At 37.8% G+C, this 14,051-nt stretch overlaps 1 protein-coding gene across 1 annotated transcript; it reads left to right on the top strand.

Moving 5' to 3' along the window:
• Nucleotides 1–151: 151 nt before the first annotated feature.
• On the top strand, nucleotides 152–11,430 carry LOC113065767 (alpha-2,8-sialyltransferase 8E-like). Its single transcript, XM_026237277.1, has 7 exons — nucleotides 152–268; nucleotides 2,405–2,485; nucleotides 2,563–2,649; nucleotides 3,352–3,496; nucleotides 5,522–5,634; nucleotides 5,730–5,813; nucleotides 10,927–11,430. The coding sequence occupies exons 1-7, from the start codon at nucleotides 162–164 to the stop codon at nucleotides 11,399–11,401; spliced, it is 1,092 nt and encodes a 363-aa protein (XP_026093062.1). The 5' UTR covers nucleotides 152–161; the 3' UTR covers nucleotides 11,402–11,430.
• Nucleotides 11,431–14,051: the final 2,621 nt, after the last annotated feature.

The following is a 14,051-nucleotide window of genomic DNA, read 5'->3' on the forward strand; positions in this document are numbered from 1 at the left end:
ATTACTTAAGATAAATTTATGGTCTTTGACAAATAAACTGGTTTACAGAGTGAGTCAGCAGGTTTTGTGAGGTGAGTGTGTGTGTGTGTGTGAGTTTCATCTTTAACCCCTGAACATATCTCACACTCTCTCACACACAGTCCCTTTCATGTGGTACTCTGATGGCGTTGGCGTTTCTACAGTGGATCTTCAGGCTGTTGATGGCCCTGATCGTCTTTCAGGGTGTGTGTGTGATGTTTTATTTTACACCCAACACACACTCGTCCAGGTGAACATTTTAATATGTATATATATATTTTTTTATATATAATTGCGAATTTAATTGAGACTCAGTGTTGCTGTTATAAAGTCTAAGATTCATACCCATGTCGTAGTTTCTAAGTCTTATTAAGTGAGCTGATGGTTCTCTTAATTGTTGAATAACGTTTCTATTAACAGCCAACATGAAAAAAATACTGTAGTAATTCAGAGTAAATACTGTAGTGTTTTTGAACCACACTATAGTAAAGTACTTGATTAATTTGTTGTGGTAATTCTTTAGTTGCTGTGGTAATATATCAACTATAGTAATAAAAACTAATTACTGTACCAAGATTATATTTTATATTATACTACAATACACTATAGTTTACTGTAGTAAGAACTAAAGTATGCTACAGTTTTTATTACCGGTTCACTATAGTTAATACTACAGTATGATGTTGCGTTCATTAAAAAGTTTTGTAAATATTATAATATATACAGTATAATAAACTTACTAAAGTAAGGTTAAAAAAACACTTTGATATTTAGAATAAATTACTATAGTATTTTTTTAATGCATGAAGTTCTTTAATGTTTCTTTTCATGGAGTCTTATTTTAATATAGTTGTTTAAATGTCATTTTTAGATAGAAATGTAATTGTAATTTTATTCAGGATGTACAAGTTTTAGATGTAATAGTATGATTTGTTCAGGACATGAGTGTCAGAGATTGTTCAGAAGCACATCGTAAAGTTTTTCCTCCGTTTGTTTTGTCTTTGAACTTTGCTTTATTTCTACAATCCTTCAGTTTACTGCAGTGAGACCTCTTGCTCTAGGGTATTTCTCTAAGGTGTGTTTTTGCCATTTAAAACAATAAAATAGTATAATATGCATTGAATTGGATGATTAACCTTTGTTAGTGAATAATTGCGTAGGATAGAACTATTTTCCTTCTCATCTGAACAGACACAAATTAAGCCCAATCCATCACCGAGAGCATTTACTCACTTCTGACAGTGCAGTCAAACAGGGCTGTCTTTGCCAAAAGTATCATAAGAAAGCATTTAAGCTTTTGGAAAAAGCAGACCAGAACAATGCTTATCAGAGGACAGAAAATCATTATATGCTTGAGTTATTCACAATAAATAAACTGAAATTGTAGCCTATAGTTTTTGGAAATACATTTAGTTAAATAGCTCATACTGATCATCAGGGACGGACTGGGAATAAAAAACGGCACTGGACTTTGACTGTGCCCGGCCCAAAGCAAACGGCGCGCGTAAACTCAACAACAACAACAATAACTCCTGGCATGAGAGTCACAAGACTTTAATTGTGGCTCAAGATACTATACCATCCAAATTATACCAATAGCACTGATGTTGACTAGATGTTGAGCTGGAGTGGGTGTCTTTCTCTGCTCTTGGTCTAAGCTCAACCTGAATAAACAACGATGGAATGAAAAAAAAAAAGTTTGGAGTACCGGCCGTTCTGTGATTCTCCAGATCACACAGATAGCCAGTCCGCCCCTGCTGATCATGTTGTATTCTGTAATGTGGATCTAAATCATACACGGTCAGAATTAAAAGTGGCATTTTATGCATGCAACAGCATGTCACTGGCAGTCCCTTATGTAGATGAAACATGATTTACGGTAAAGTGACTTAGTTCAGCAATATATTTGTAGATTTGTAAACAAAAATTATACCTAATACGTTGAAATGAAAGCGTTTTGAATGTTAAAATGCATTTCAAATATAAAGTTAAGTTAATCATTACCCACTCTTAGATGTTTAATAATTGAATAAATTTCATAATTTAAAAGTTTGTATTTAGAAATATCTTATCGGTATTGGTATCGGTATTGATGATACTGGCTTTTAAAAGTATCGGTATCATATATAAAAAAAAGTGGTATCACTTATATCTAATATGCACTGCAGATAGAGTAAATGTGAAACAGGAGTAAAAGATCTCTGACTGGATTAAAAAACTCTAAACAGAAGGCATGCAGTAGATCGAATGTGACAACAAAGTTGATTGTCAAAGTTGATTATGTTGATCATTTAGTTAATTCCATTAATTCAAAATTCAATCAAATTGAAATATGATAAATTGAAATATGATAAAGTGGCTCTGAAATTGTTGTTCTTTCTTTCAGAGATGGGATGACGGACACTCTTCGGCAGATGCACTGCGCAAAACTCAGACGCAAGTTTTCCATTATCAAACCGGCCAAAAGGTGCGTGAGAATCAAGATCAGAAGTGATGTTTCTGTTTCAGAGATAACATCATTAAATGTATTTTTCTTCTTCTCAGTATTAAAATGGAGAGTTTCACACGGGAGCTATCAGATTTCATGAGCTGCCCGTACAAATCCAACATAACTGAGCGCGAGGTCAACAGGTTTGTGCATCTTTTTTGATTTTGGCAGATGCTTTTGTCTAAACTGATGAAGTTTTGAGTGATGAAAGTTGACGCACAAGAAGAACTTGATGCCTCACATTCCTGAGTCATTGTTATCTCAATGGAACAGTTGAGCTACTCTGTCATGTTTGACTTAAGAAATCCACTCATGCATCTTCACTTGATATTTTAAGATTGAGTTTGATATTGTAGACAAAAATACTCAGATATTCTCAAATGATGCAGATTCAGTGTTTTATGTCTGATTTTACATCAGATTTAGATTTGTGAAATCCTACTGACATAATCCTGATCCTGCACATTATTCCCTTCATCACTCTTAAAAATAAAGGTTTGTTTATTGGCATTGGTGGTTCCATGAACATCCTTTAACATCCATGGAATCTTTACATTTCACCGAAGGATTTTTAAAGACATTTTAAGAAAACAGTTCTTCTTCGGCATCAAACACACTTTTAAAACCTTGATTGTCGAGAGTGTAATTAGTGTAACAATTACGATTGGTACATGGGTTGCAACATAATTTCATAATGACTTTGAATATTTTCCAAAGACGTCATTATTGTTTAACGTATACTGTGTTTAATGAGACAAGACTTTTTTGTTAAAATCTCTGAATACTGAGATCAGTCATTTTAACAGAGGTAAAATGTAAAATGTATGTGTGTGTGTACATGACAGATTGAGTCTTCAGATTTTCTGTAACGCCACAGGATCGTTATTCCTCACCAAACGAAACACAGCTGTCAATCAGTCCATCCCATATGAGACAAGCACAACAGATACATACACAATGAACGAAACCCTCCACAGCATGATGCCTGAGGTGTGTTATTAATACATATTTCTAACTCATTAACTCTTTGTAATCTCTGTTTTTGCGTGTTTATGTACATTGATTTTTTGAGCAGATTTGTCCTCTGAATCTGACACAACCTGTCAGACCAGTAAAGCCCTACAGTGTACATAGGCTGATGATACTCTTTTTCAGGGGATGTCAAAATCGTCTAAAATGTTCAGGATTTGGCTTTGGGTTCCTATTGTTTTCATAGTAATGACTGAAACGTTGCATGTGTTAGTGATGCATGTTATAGAGCGATTGTGGCGTGCGAAGGCGTGCTCTATAGAGAAAGGTCAAAGAAATGCAAAATCTGTAGGTATGATGTACGAGGACTCACACCCCAAACATCCTAATGGTACTTATTAAAAACGTGGTTGTTTTTTAAATAAACTGCTTCAAAATGTGTGTTTTCAGTATAGGTGTGTATAATAAGTTACACAGTATGCTGTGTAACATACTGTAAACATTGTGTCAACTTATTTCACAAATAAGACGTCGTTGGAGATTCTTAATCCTCCTTTTCCGTTCTTTCATTCGCTTTACATACACGTCGACATTCAATGTCATTATTGTGAAACCCACGAGATTCAACAAAAACACAGCTCTGATTACAGCGTCCTCCATCCTCCTGTTGTTAACGTTATTTTTATTTGTTAACATTGTAGAACGTTGTAGCACACCTAGGTTCCTAACTGATGACGAAGAATTGACAGAGCAACCATCAAGTCTTAGACAGTGTTCTAGGTTATTACAAGCAGAGTTTTTAGGTCCTATAATTAACACCTCTGTTTTTTCTGAATTTAGCAGTAAGAAATTACTCGTCATCCAATTTTTTATATCGACTATGCATTCCATTAGTTTTTCAAATAGGTGTGTTTCACCGGGCCACGAAGAAATATAGAGCTGAGTATCATCAGCATAACAGTGAAAGCTAACACCATGTTTCCTGATGATATCTCCCAAGGGTAACATATAAAGCATGAAGAGTAGTGGCCCTAGTACTGAGCCTTGAGGTACTCCATACTGCACTTGTGATCGATATGATACATCTTCATTCACTGCTACGAACTGATGGCGGTCATATAAGTACGATTTAAACCATGCTAATGCACTTCCACTGATGCCAACAAAGTGTTCAAGTCTATGCAAAAGAATGCTGTGGTCAATTGTGTCAAACGCAGCACTAAGATCCAATAAAACTAATAGAGAGATACACCCACGATCAGATGATAAGAGCAGATCATTTGTAACTCTAAGGAGAGCAGTCTCAGTACTATGATACGGTCTAAATCCTGACTGGAAATCCTCACATATACCATGTTTGTCTAAGAAGGAATATAATTGTGAGGATACCACCTTTTCTAGTATCTTGGACAGAAAAGGGAGATTCGAGATTGGTCTATAATTAATTAGTTCTTTGGGGTCAAGTTGTGTTTTTTTTTTTATGAGAGGCTTAATAACAGCAAGTTTGAAGGTTTTGGGGACATATCCTAATGACAATGAGGAATTAATAATAGTCAAAAGAGGACCTATGATTTCTGGAAGCACCTCTTTTAGGAACTTAGATGGTATAGGGTCTATACTGAAAACACACATTACGAAGCAGTTATGTTTATTTTTAGAATTGTATATTTGTAATAATTAACTGCGTAAGAATGTTTGCGGTGCGAGAAGTTTTGGGGAAAGTTACTTTTAAAAGTAATGCATTACAATATTGTGTTACTCCGTTAAAAGTAACTAATTGTGTTACTTAGTTACTTTTTATGGAAAGCAATGTTACACGTTAATTTTGCGTTACTTTTTTCATCTGGTCTGGGCTTGCTTGGTTGTTTTAATATAAAAATATATGAAATATATAATGCGTTACTTTAAAAGTTACTTGAAAAAAGTAATATGATTATGTAACTCAAGTTACTTTGTGATGCATTATCAACAACACTGTGTGTGTGTATCTCTCTGTGTGTGTGTGTGTGTGTGTGTGTGTGTGTGTGTGTGTGTGTGTGTGTGCAGGATTTCCCCTGGAGTGGTCGTCGTCTGGGTCGGTGTGCTGTAGTTGGCAGTGGTGGGATCCTGAAGAACAGCAGCTGTGGACGTGAGATTGACAGCGCAGACTTCGTCATACGGTAAACACATCCCAGCATGCCTTGCCTCCCTCGACACATCCACCTGTAATCACTCACCCTTCCTGTTAACATGAAGTTTTCTCTCTCTGTTTCAGGTTTAATTTGGCGATGATTAATGACAGTGATGTTGGGCTGAAGACGGATCTGATAACCATCAACCCCAGTCAGATTCAGAAAGAGTCAGTATCCAGATACAAAACATTTAAATAAGGATGTTTCCGATGCAGTTTGATAGGATATGGTATTTAAGTTCTTGATAAGATGGGTTCTTGTTTTTAATGATTGCTATTTCTAAAGAATTCTTTTTTATTTTGCTTAATTTGTTTATTGAACTTTTACAGTAAAAACAGGATAAAAATATAAGAGAGCAGTGAAAAATATTGCTCCCACTCCACCCCAACCTTAAAAAAAATCATTTTTATTAAACATAGGTAAATGTAAAATACATACATTAAGTATAATGATGTGAGTCAAGCATGTATGTAATTTTATTTCCATAACAAGAGAAAGTGCCGGCAGTACTGGCTCTCTTGATGAGGAGAGGAGTAATGTGAGCTTTTTTCTGCTGCATTCTGGATCAATTGCAGAGACTTGACAGTACATGCAGGAAGAGCCAGGAGAGCATTACAATAGTCCAGTCTGGAGAGAACAAGAGCTTGGACAAGAAGTTGGGTTGCTTGCTCTGACAGGAAGGGTCTAATCTTCCTAATATTGTATAAGGCAAACCTGCAGGACCGGGTCGTTGTAGCAATGTGGTCTGTGAAGCTTAACTGATGATCCATCACAACTCCTAGGTTTCTGGCTGTCCTCTAAGGAGTTATGGTTGATGAACCCAGTTGTATAGAGAAGTTGTGATGAAGCAATGGGTTAGCTGGAATCACCAGGAGTTCTGTCTTCATAAGGTTAAGCTGAAGGTGATGGTCATTCATCCAGCTAGAAATGTCACTCAGACAGGCTGAAATACGAGCATCTACCGTCGGGTCATCAGGCTGGAATGAGAAGTAGAGTTGGGTGTCATCAGCGTAGCAGTGATAAGAAAAGCCATGCTTCTCAATGAGAGATCCTAATGACGTCATGTAGATGGAGAAGAGAAGTGGTCCAAGTACTGAGCCTTGAGGAACTCCAGTAGCAAGTTGTTGTGACTTAGAAACTTCAACCCTCCAAGACACACTGAAGGATCTGTCAGAGAGGTAGGACTTAACCCACAGGAGAGCAGTTCCAGAGATGCCCATCTTTCTGAGGGTGGACAGGAGAATCTGGTGATTAACAGTGTCAAAAGCAGCAGACAGGTCCAGTAAGATGAGTACCGAGGATTTTGAAGCTGCTCTTGCTAGTCGCAGGGCTTCAGTAACCGAGAGCAGAGCAGTCTCAGTTGAGTGGCCACTTTTGAAGCCAGATTGGTTGCTGTCCAGGAGGTTGTTCTGTACAAGGAACACAGAAAGCTGGTTGAACACAGCTCGCTCAAGTGTCTTTGCAATGAATGGGATACCAGTCTGTAGTTTTCTAGAAGTGCTGGATTTAGAGATGGTTTCTTAAGCCAGCTGTTTCTTCTGACAAGGGTTTCCAAAACAGCTAATTAAGTACTTTCACTGGCTTTGGCCACACCTCATTATTTAGCAGACCAAAACTGGGCAGTCCCATGATTTGGCAATCGCAAATGCAAAAAAAGAAAACAAGCGGCACTTTCAGCAAGTATTTACCAGGGTAAGACACACAATTTAAACCAAACTTTCCTAGCATTGATGATCACACAGTAGTCTAATGAGAAAACGAGGCAAACTGCTGTCCTTCTCTGTTGCTCAGTTGTTTCTTCTGTTGATAGAATAATAATTCTATCTACAGTTTTATGCAAAAACACATTCATTGGCCATTATTTGCATCACTGTGCCCTCCACTGTTATTGGCACTTCTTAATGTATTCTTTTTTGAGTACAGTCAACATGAAAATGGCAAGTAATTTCTAAAATGATTGTAACATTATAGACCTACTTTATTACCCTGAACAAATGAACACAGGTTGTGACATATATCCTTCATTTGTTTGATGTATGAGATTGGGAAACCTTCGACACACACCTTGGCAATAAAATCGCCATTGGATAGTAAATTCTTTAGTTTACTCACCAGACTGATATATTGTTTTACACATACACACACACACACACACACACACATATAGAAAAATAGAATTTTGATAATATTTAATTGCAAATTCGAATTTAGTTTTTCAGCCATTTTGACCGCCCTACAGTAAACCCTGGTAGGACGATCAGACAGGTAGGACACCGCCACAAATAAACATAAAAGCCCCTTCACACCTAAAGCCTCAGGCTGAAAGAAATGTCTGTCTGTACATTCAATAGATCTGTGCAATAGAACACAAACAAAGAAAGTTAGTTTGTCTTGTGTAATTTTTCCTTTCCAGTACTTTCCAGGACTTGAATCCGTACTAAAGTGACATAGTTCACCTATATATTTGTACATTTGAATCTTGTAAACAAAAAACATATTTGAACCATGTGTAAACAAAAATATAACCTAAGAAGTTACAATTAAGGCATATTGAATGTTAAAATACACTTTTAACAAAGTGGTTATGATTACTCATTTCACTTTTAGTATTTAATCATTTAAAAAAATTCATAATTGAAAAGTTTAGTTCAGAAGTTTTGTATTGGCTCAAAAAACAATCATAGCTTTTACACATGAGTCATATGGACTTATAAAAGCCCTTGAAAATTATAGGCTTTTTTGAATGGCATTACATGGAAAGAACTGATTTTCACCTTTAGTGTTCAACGGAAAGCAAGCAAGTAAAACAGGTTTGGAACAGAATGTGAATATACATGACAGCATTCCTATCCTCTACACAGATGACACGAATTTTGCATTTCGGCATTAAGAAAGACAACACGTTCTATGCAAATTAAACATTCATCAAATTATTCCAGTAACATTTATGTTAACATAGTTTAATTTATCAGTAAAATATAGACTATTAATTAAATTATCAAATGGTCAGTAATATGTTCACACGATATATTGTGATGGTTAGATGAACCGGGTATACTTCGCTAATCATCCACCCTCCTTATCTCATTGTGCTACTTGTGCCGCTTCTTGACATGGGTTTAACTACTTAGAAAAATTATATAATACACTTTTATATTAATGGTAAGGTACTTTACAATCAGAATTGATTGGCAAGCGGCTGCAGTTACTTCTGTTTAATGCGGTATTGATTGCCATTGATTGCCAATTGTTTCAATAAAAAGCAACCTATCTACAATGAACAGAGAGAGAGAGTTAGATACAGAATATGCTGGGGAAGCAACGTAAAAAAAAGGGCACCAAGCTTCTCGTCAGAGGAACTTGAAGTTTTGCTGGACCTTGCTACCAGGTCACACCCCTATGGTCCACTATAACCTGCACATTTATGGCCGCGTATCCCTTTCGCGATATGTACGCCTGATCAATCACTGATGGATTGGAGATAGGGATAAGTGTGCCATCCACCAGGCCCAAGACTCTGGGGATGCCAGCAATGACATGACAGCCCTTCTGCACCCCCTGGACTCCTGACGTGTGTCCGGCAGCCGGATGGCGCAGAAGGGCGTTGGTGACAGTGTGGACGCACCTGCACACCGAGGTCTTGCTTAGTCCGTAGCCCTCGACTTCGATGAAGCTCTCTGTAGCAAAAAACCTTAGCGCTGCAAGCAGCGGGACTTCAGGCCTGAGAAGGTCCAGCAGCTCCATAATGAGTTTTCTTGGGAGGTGAATTTTTTTCTATATAGCCACTTCAGGCAAAATGTCAAAAGGGCTTAAGTTTTTGCCAAAAAAATAAATGATAATTGCTCCGTGGCCAGTGCCGTCTTTGATTCAATACAAGGACACGCTGGATCGCTGCCATAGTTGGTCGCTTACTGGACACCACCATGAGTCTTAAAATGTCCATAATATAAAATAATTGTTGAGCCACAACATTGTTGTCATACCATAGTTTGATGTGTACTGCGCTGCGCTGGTTTCTAAAGACTGCTGCACAGTGGAGTCGACTAGCGTCTTTAGCTCAAACGCTAAGAGAGAGCTTACGAATGGTTCAGATCAACCTTACGAAAGTGTGACTTACAGAAGATGTACTTAGCGTACGAACGTGTTGGGAATCATGCCATTTAAGAGAGAGGTTAAGGAATAGGTTAAGAACTACTTAGCGATAAGAAAGTTTTGGGGAACCGGGCCATGTTTGATATCTAAATGTTTGACTTCCTTTTTTTAACCACATTGGAACTGAAACTGGGAATGATATGATTCTAAATCGATAAGCAGTATTGGAATCGCTAATATTCAAATGATACCCAACCCTTTGGTCTACTGAAATTCGTTTGGACATCTTAGAAACATTACAATGCTTATGATTAAGTTCAATAAGTAAATCAATTCACCAGCTAATTACTCTTTTAGCAGCGAAGCACAGAAATATACAGAATATGAAATCAAACACAAAATTTAAAAAAAGGTTGTGCGCTTGTTTCACTGGCACGTAAGGTCTGTACCCTGCGGTGAAGATTGGGCTCATATGTCAGGTTGTAAAACAAAAGCACTGCTTTAACTGAGAGCATTGGGGAAGAATTCAGCACCGGTCTATCTGGTGCCGCCTGTGACCTTCAAATATGTTTTCGTTTTCTTGATTATAGTTTTAGTCTTGATGCAAATTCCATATGTCAATTATTTGACTTTTTTATGATGGGAAGGCATGACCTGACCTGTTCTGCAGGTTTTGTGTGACACATTGGTTACATTGAAAAAGTACAAACTTTTATTATCTGTTTGTGGACTGTTGACACATTGAAAAAAACATGTAGGATTTCCCATGAAACAATTTTCACTCAGAAATACCTTTTCAAAAGTCTTAAAATATGTTTTCTTGTGAAACTCCAATACTCTTTGGAGAAGAAACCTTGGGAGAAACCAGGCTCAGTTGGGGTCAGTTCTCCTCTGACCAGACGAAACCAGTAGTTCAATTCCAGACTGCAGCAAAGTCAGATTGTGCAGAAGAATCATCTGTTTCCTGTGGTCTTGTCCTGGTGGTCCTCTGATGTGGAAAATAATGTTTTTTGAAACTTAAACCGCATTAACACATTTCATCACACCAAATAATGTTTTTTGTTAGCAACAAAATATTACACCTTTAAACATTTTTAATGTGCATGATTATCTTGTGCAAGGTCAGTAGATATTTGGAGGGTTTATTATAAACACTGTGTGTGTGTGTGTGTGTGTGTGTGTCTGTAGATACAAAAACCTGGAGGAGAATACAGATCCTCTGGTGGAGCGGGTCAGTGTGTACGGAAACACCTTCTTCATTATGCCTGCCTTTGCCTACAAATTCTGCACTGAACTGTCAATCAGAGCTCTTAATGTCCTTCATGCAATCAGACCACAGAAGCCAATGGCGTTCTTCAGCCCTTATTACCTGCAGACACTGGACGGTTTCTGGAAGAGGCGGGGCCTGAATCCACGCCGCCTTTCCACTGGGTTTATGTTAATCAGCACGGCGCTGGAACTATGTGAAGACGTGCACGTGTACGGATTCTGGCCATTTTACACCGACCTGCAGGACAATCCCGTTCCGTACCACTATTACAACCTGAACAGACCTAGCAAGCGCATGCACAAAATGCCGGAGGAGTTTGTGCGGCTTCTGAAGCTCCACAGCCAGGGGGCGCTGACACTGCACCTGCAGCCCTGCTCCTCAGACACACACTAGCCACTTTTCCACTGGCGGGTCAGTGCGAGCCAGGGCTTAAAACGGGCCGGGCAGGGCTAATAGTCCTCGGGTCAGTAGCAGAGAGGCCAAAATAGTGCTGCGTTTCCACAGTCAGGCCTGAAGCTCCGCTGCGCGTCACTAACAGCGTCCCTTTACACACCTCTCATGCAACCCCATCATTTCACCAACAAAGAGAAGTTATCAGAAAACAAATAGGAAATAAATCACTGGAACATACGCGATCACGAAACGAACACGATAACAGCTGTCTTTTGTTTGCATGCTTTTTTAAATATTTCAGTTCAAAAGCATCAATGTTATACCATAAGTGATACATTGAGCGTAATGAATTAATTCATCAGGCTTGAAAATTTGACATAGAAATAAATGTATTTCTACTTTATTTATTTATTTATTTTTAATGCTGAAGCATTATGAAAATAGCCTGCTTATTCAGTCGAGTCTGTTTCTGTTTATTTGTAGTCAAAGTAGTCTATATACATCACATTTTAAATGAATGATAATTTCTCTGTTTTCATAAAAGCTCCCGAACAAAAGCTAAACTCTTGAGATGAGACTTATGACAGATAAGCGGTTACTAAATGAATATACGACATGTACCATGTTTACTGTGGTAACGTTAAAGCCTAGCATGCATAGTCTTTTTCATCGCTTATAAATATTTATGCCTATTATGGTGATTATAATCCAAATCGGATCGGATCGCGTTATTTCAAACACTCGCTGCTGACTGAAAGTGAGTTTTGAGCTCAACTTATTTGAAAAAGTTTTTAATGCTGGTGTTATTGCTGTTATCTTTCTGTAATGATCTGCAGCGCTGAGCTCTCCAGACGCGGAGAAGCTCCGCCTTTGTTCATAACCCCTCCTCTAGCCCCAGCTGGCCCGCTTTAACCCAAGGTTTTGGTCGGGCCGAAAAAAACGGCGAGGCCCGATCAAGCCCCGGAAGTGACAGTGGGAACGCGACTGGCCCTGGCACGCACTAGCACGCCCGCTTTAAGCCCAACAGTGGAAACATGGCTACTGACATCTGCATGCATAGTAAAATATAAAGTATAAGGAATCAATTATTTAAATGATTCATGTCTTCATTATAAAACTGTTACAATAAAGTATTTTCTTCTACTAAACACAAAAAAATCATCACCTGAGCTGTTTCTTAGTGTTTTTAGGTGAAGCAAGCGGAAGTATTTCTCGGAATTGTGTAATACAGTGTTTTTTCAGGGTGTATTTGGTGGACTTTAGAGCCACAAGGAAATTAATTATTAGTTTACTGTAATCGATCCGGTTGCTGTGAGAAACCTGCTGCCTTGCTGTTCATTGCAATTAAATTTAATTAGACTTAAAGCTGATTGCAATGAAAAGCAAGGCAGTATAGGTTTCTCACAGCAACCAAATCAAATATACAGTGAGTATAGAATAGAATCACCATCCTTTAAAATAATCATCAGTTTAATTGCCATCAGAACAGCGCATGGTTGGCCAGCGATGGACGAAAGTAAGGTAAGAGTAACTCTCTTCATGAAGGGGGGGGGGGTGTATGTAGATATCTATGAAATACCTGGAACTTCCTGGATGAAAAATTCAACAATTGTTGAGATAAACTGAGTTTTAAAGTCTGAACTTTAACTGATACGGAACTTAATAGGTAGCCAGTGCAGAGACTGTAAAATTGGGGTAATATGATCATATTTTCTTGACCTGGTAAGGACTCTAGCTGCTGTATTTTGGACGACCTGTAGCTTGTTTATTGAAGAAGCAGGACAACCACCTAGAAGTGCATTACAATAGACCAGTCTAGAGGTCATGAATGCATGAACTAGCTTTTCTGCATCAGAAACAGATAACATGTTTCGTAGCTTGGCAATGTTTCTAAGATGGAAGAATGTGTAGAGGTTAAAAAGAGTAAAGATCAAAATGATCATACAAATGATGGAATCAATGTGATTCGATTGTAAAAAAGAGAAGGAAAAACAGGTTAAGATCAATATATGATTGAAGTGTACTTTTGGAGTGTCCACTAGGGGGAGATCTAAGGTTGCAGGTTGTGGCTGATGTGACGTGTGCTGTGCGTCACAGCCAATACAGACTGACGCAGAGACAACAGCACGAGTTCGTGTCTTCATTAATTTCTATTTTCCCCGTTTATCAGGTATGAAATACATAACAACATATTTTCGTCATGAGTTAAACTGATATAGTAGTCATGAGACTGGATATTTCTGAGAATATATGCGAAAGCATGGTGTTTGATGCAAACAAAGACTGTAATGTTACCTATGCTAATCGGCATGCTAAACATGCTAAACATGCTAAACATTAGGGTGGAGAAAACTAAATGAGATGTGTCACAGTGGTTTAAATGGAACAGAAGAGTATAGTTGTACAATGTCAACTGAAAGTTATGTGTAATGAAGTTCATGTTTTTTGTGTATTTCATAATGAGTTCAGTGCTTTATAATACACTGTTGAAATAGTGTTTCTTCAAGAATGGGACTCTGAATGGTTATCTCTCTCATGAAAAGTGGAAAAAGTTACTGAAGAACAAATTAAACTGTATTGTCATCACGAGGAAATAACTCATTTTGCAGTTGCAAGAGGACACTGACGGAAGGGTGTTATGTTGTGAATG

Source organism: Carassius auratus, chromosome 48, assembly GCF_003368295.1.
Source record: "Carassius auratus strain Wakin chromosome 48, ASM336829v1, whole genome shotgun sequence".
Lineage (NCBI taxonomy): Eukaryota > Metazoa > Chordata > Actinopteri > Cypriniformes > Cyprinidae > Carassius > Carassius auratus.

Coding starts and splice junctions, on each gene's coding strand:
- LOC113065767 (XM_026237277.1), top strand. CDS start 162: ATGGCGTTGGCGTTTCTACAGTGGATCTTCAGGCTGTTGATGGCCCTG. Junction 2,650..3,351: donor ACTGAGCGCGAGGTCAACAG/GTTTGTGCATCT, acceptor TGTACATGACAG/ATTGAGTCTTCAGATTTTCT. Junction 5,814..10,926: donor CCCAGTCAGATTCAGAAAGA/GTCAGTATCCAG, acceptor GTGTGTCTGTAG/ATACAAAAACCTGGAGGAGA.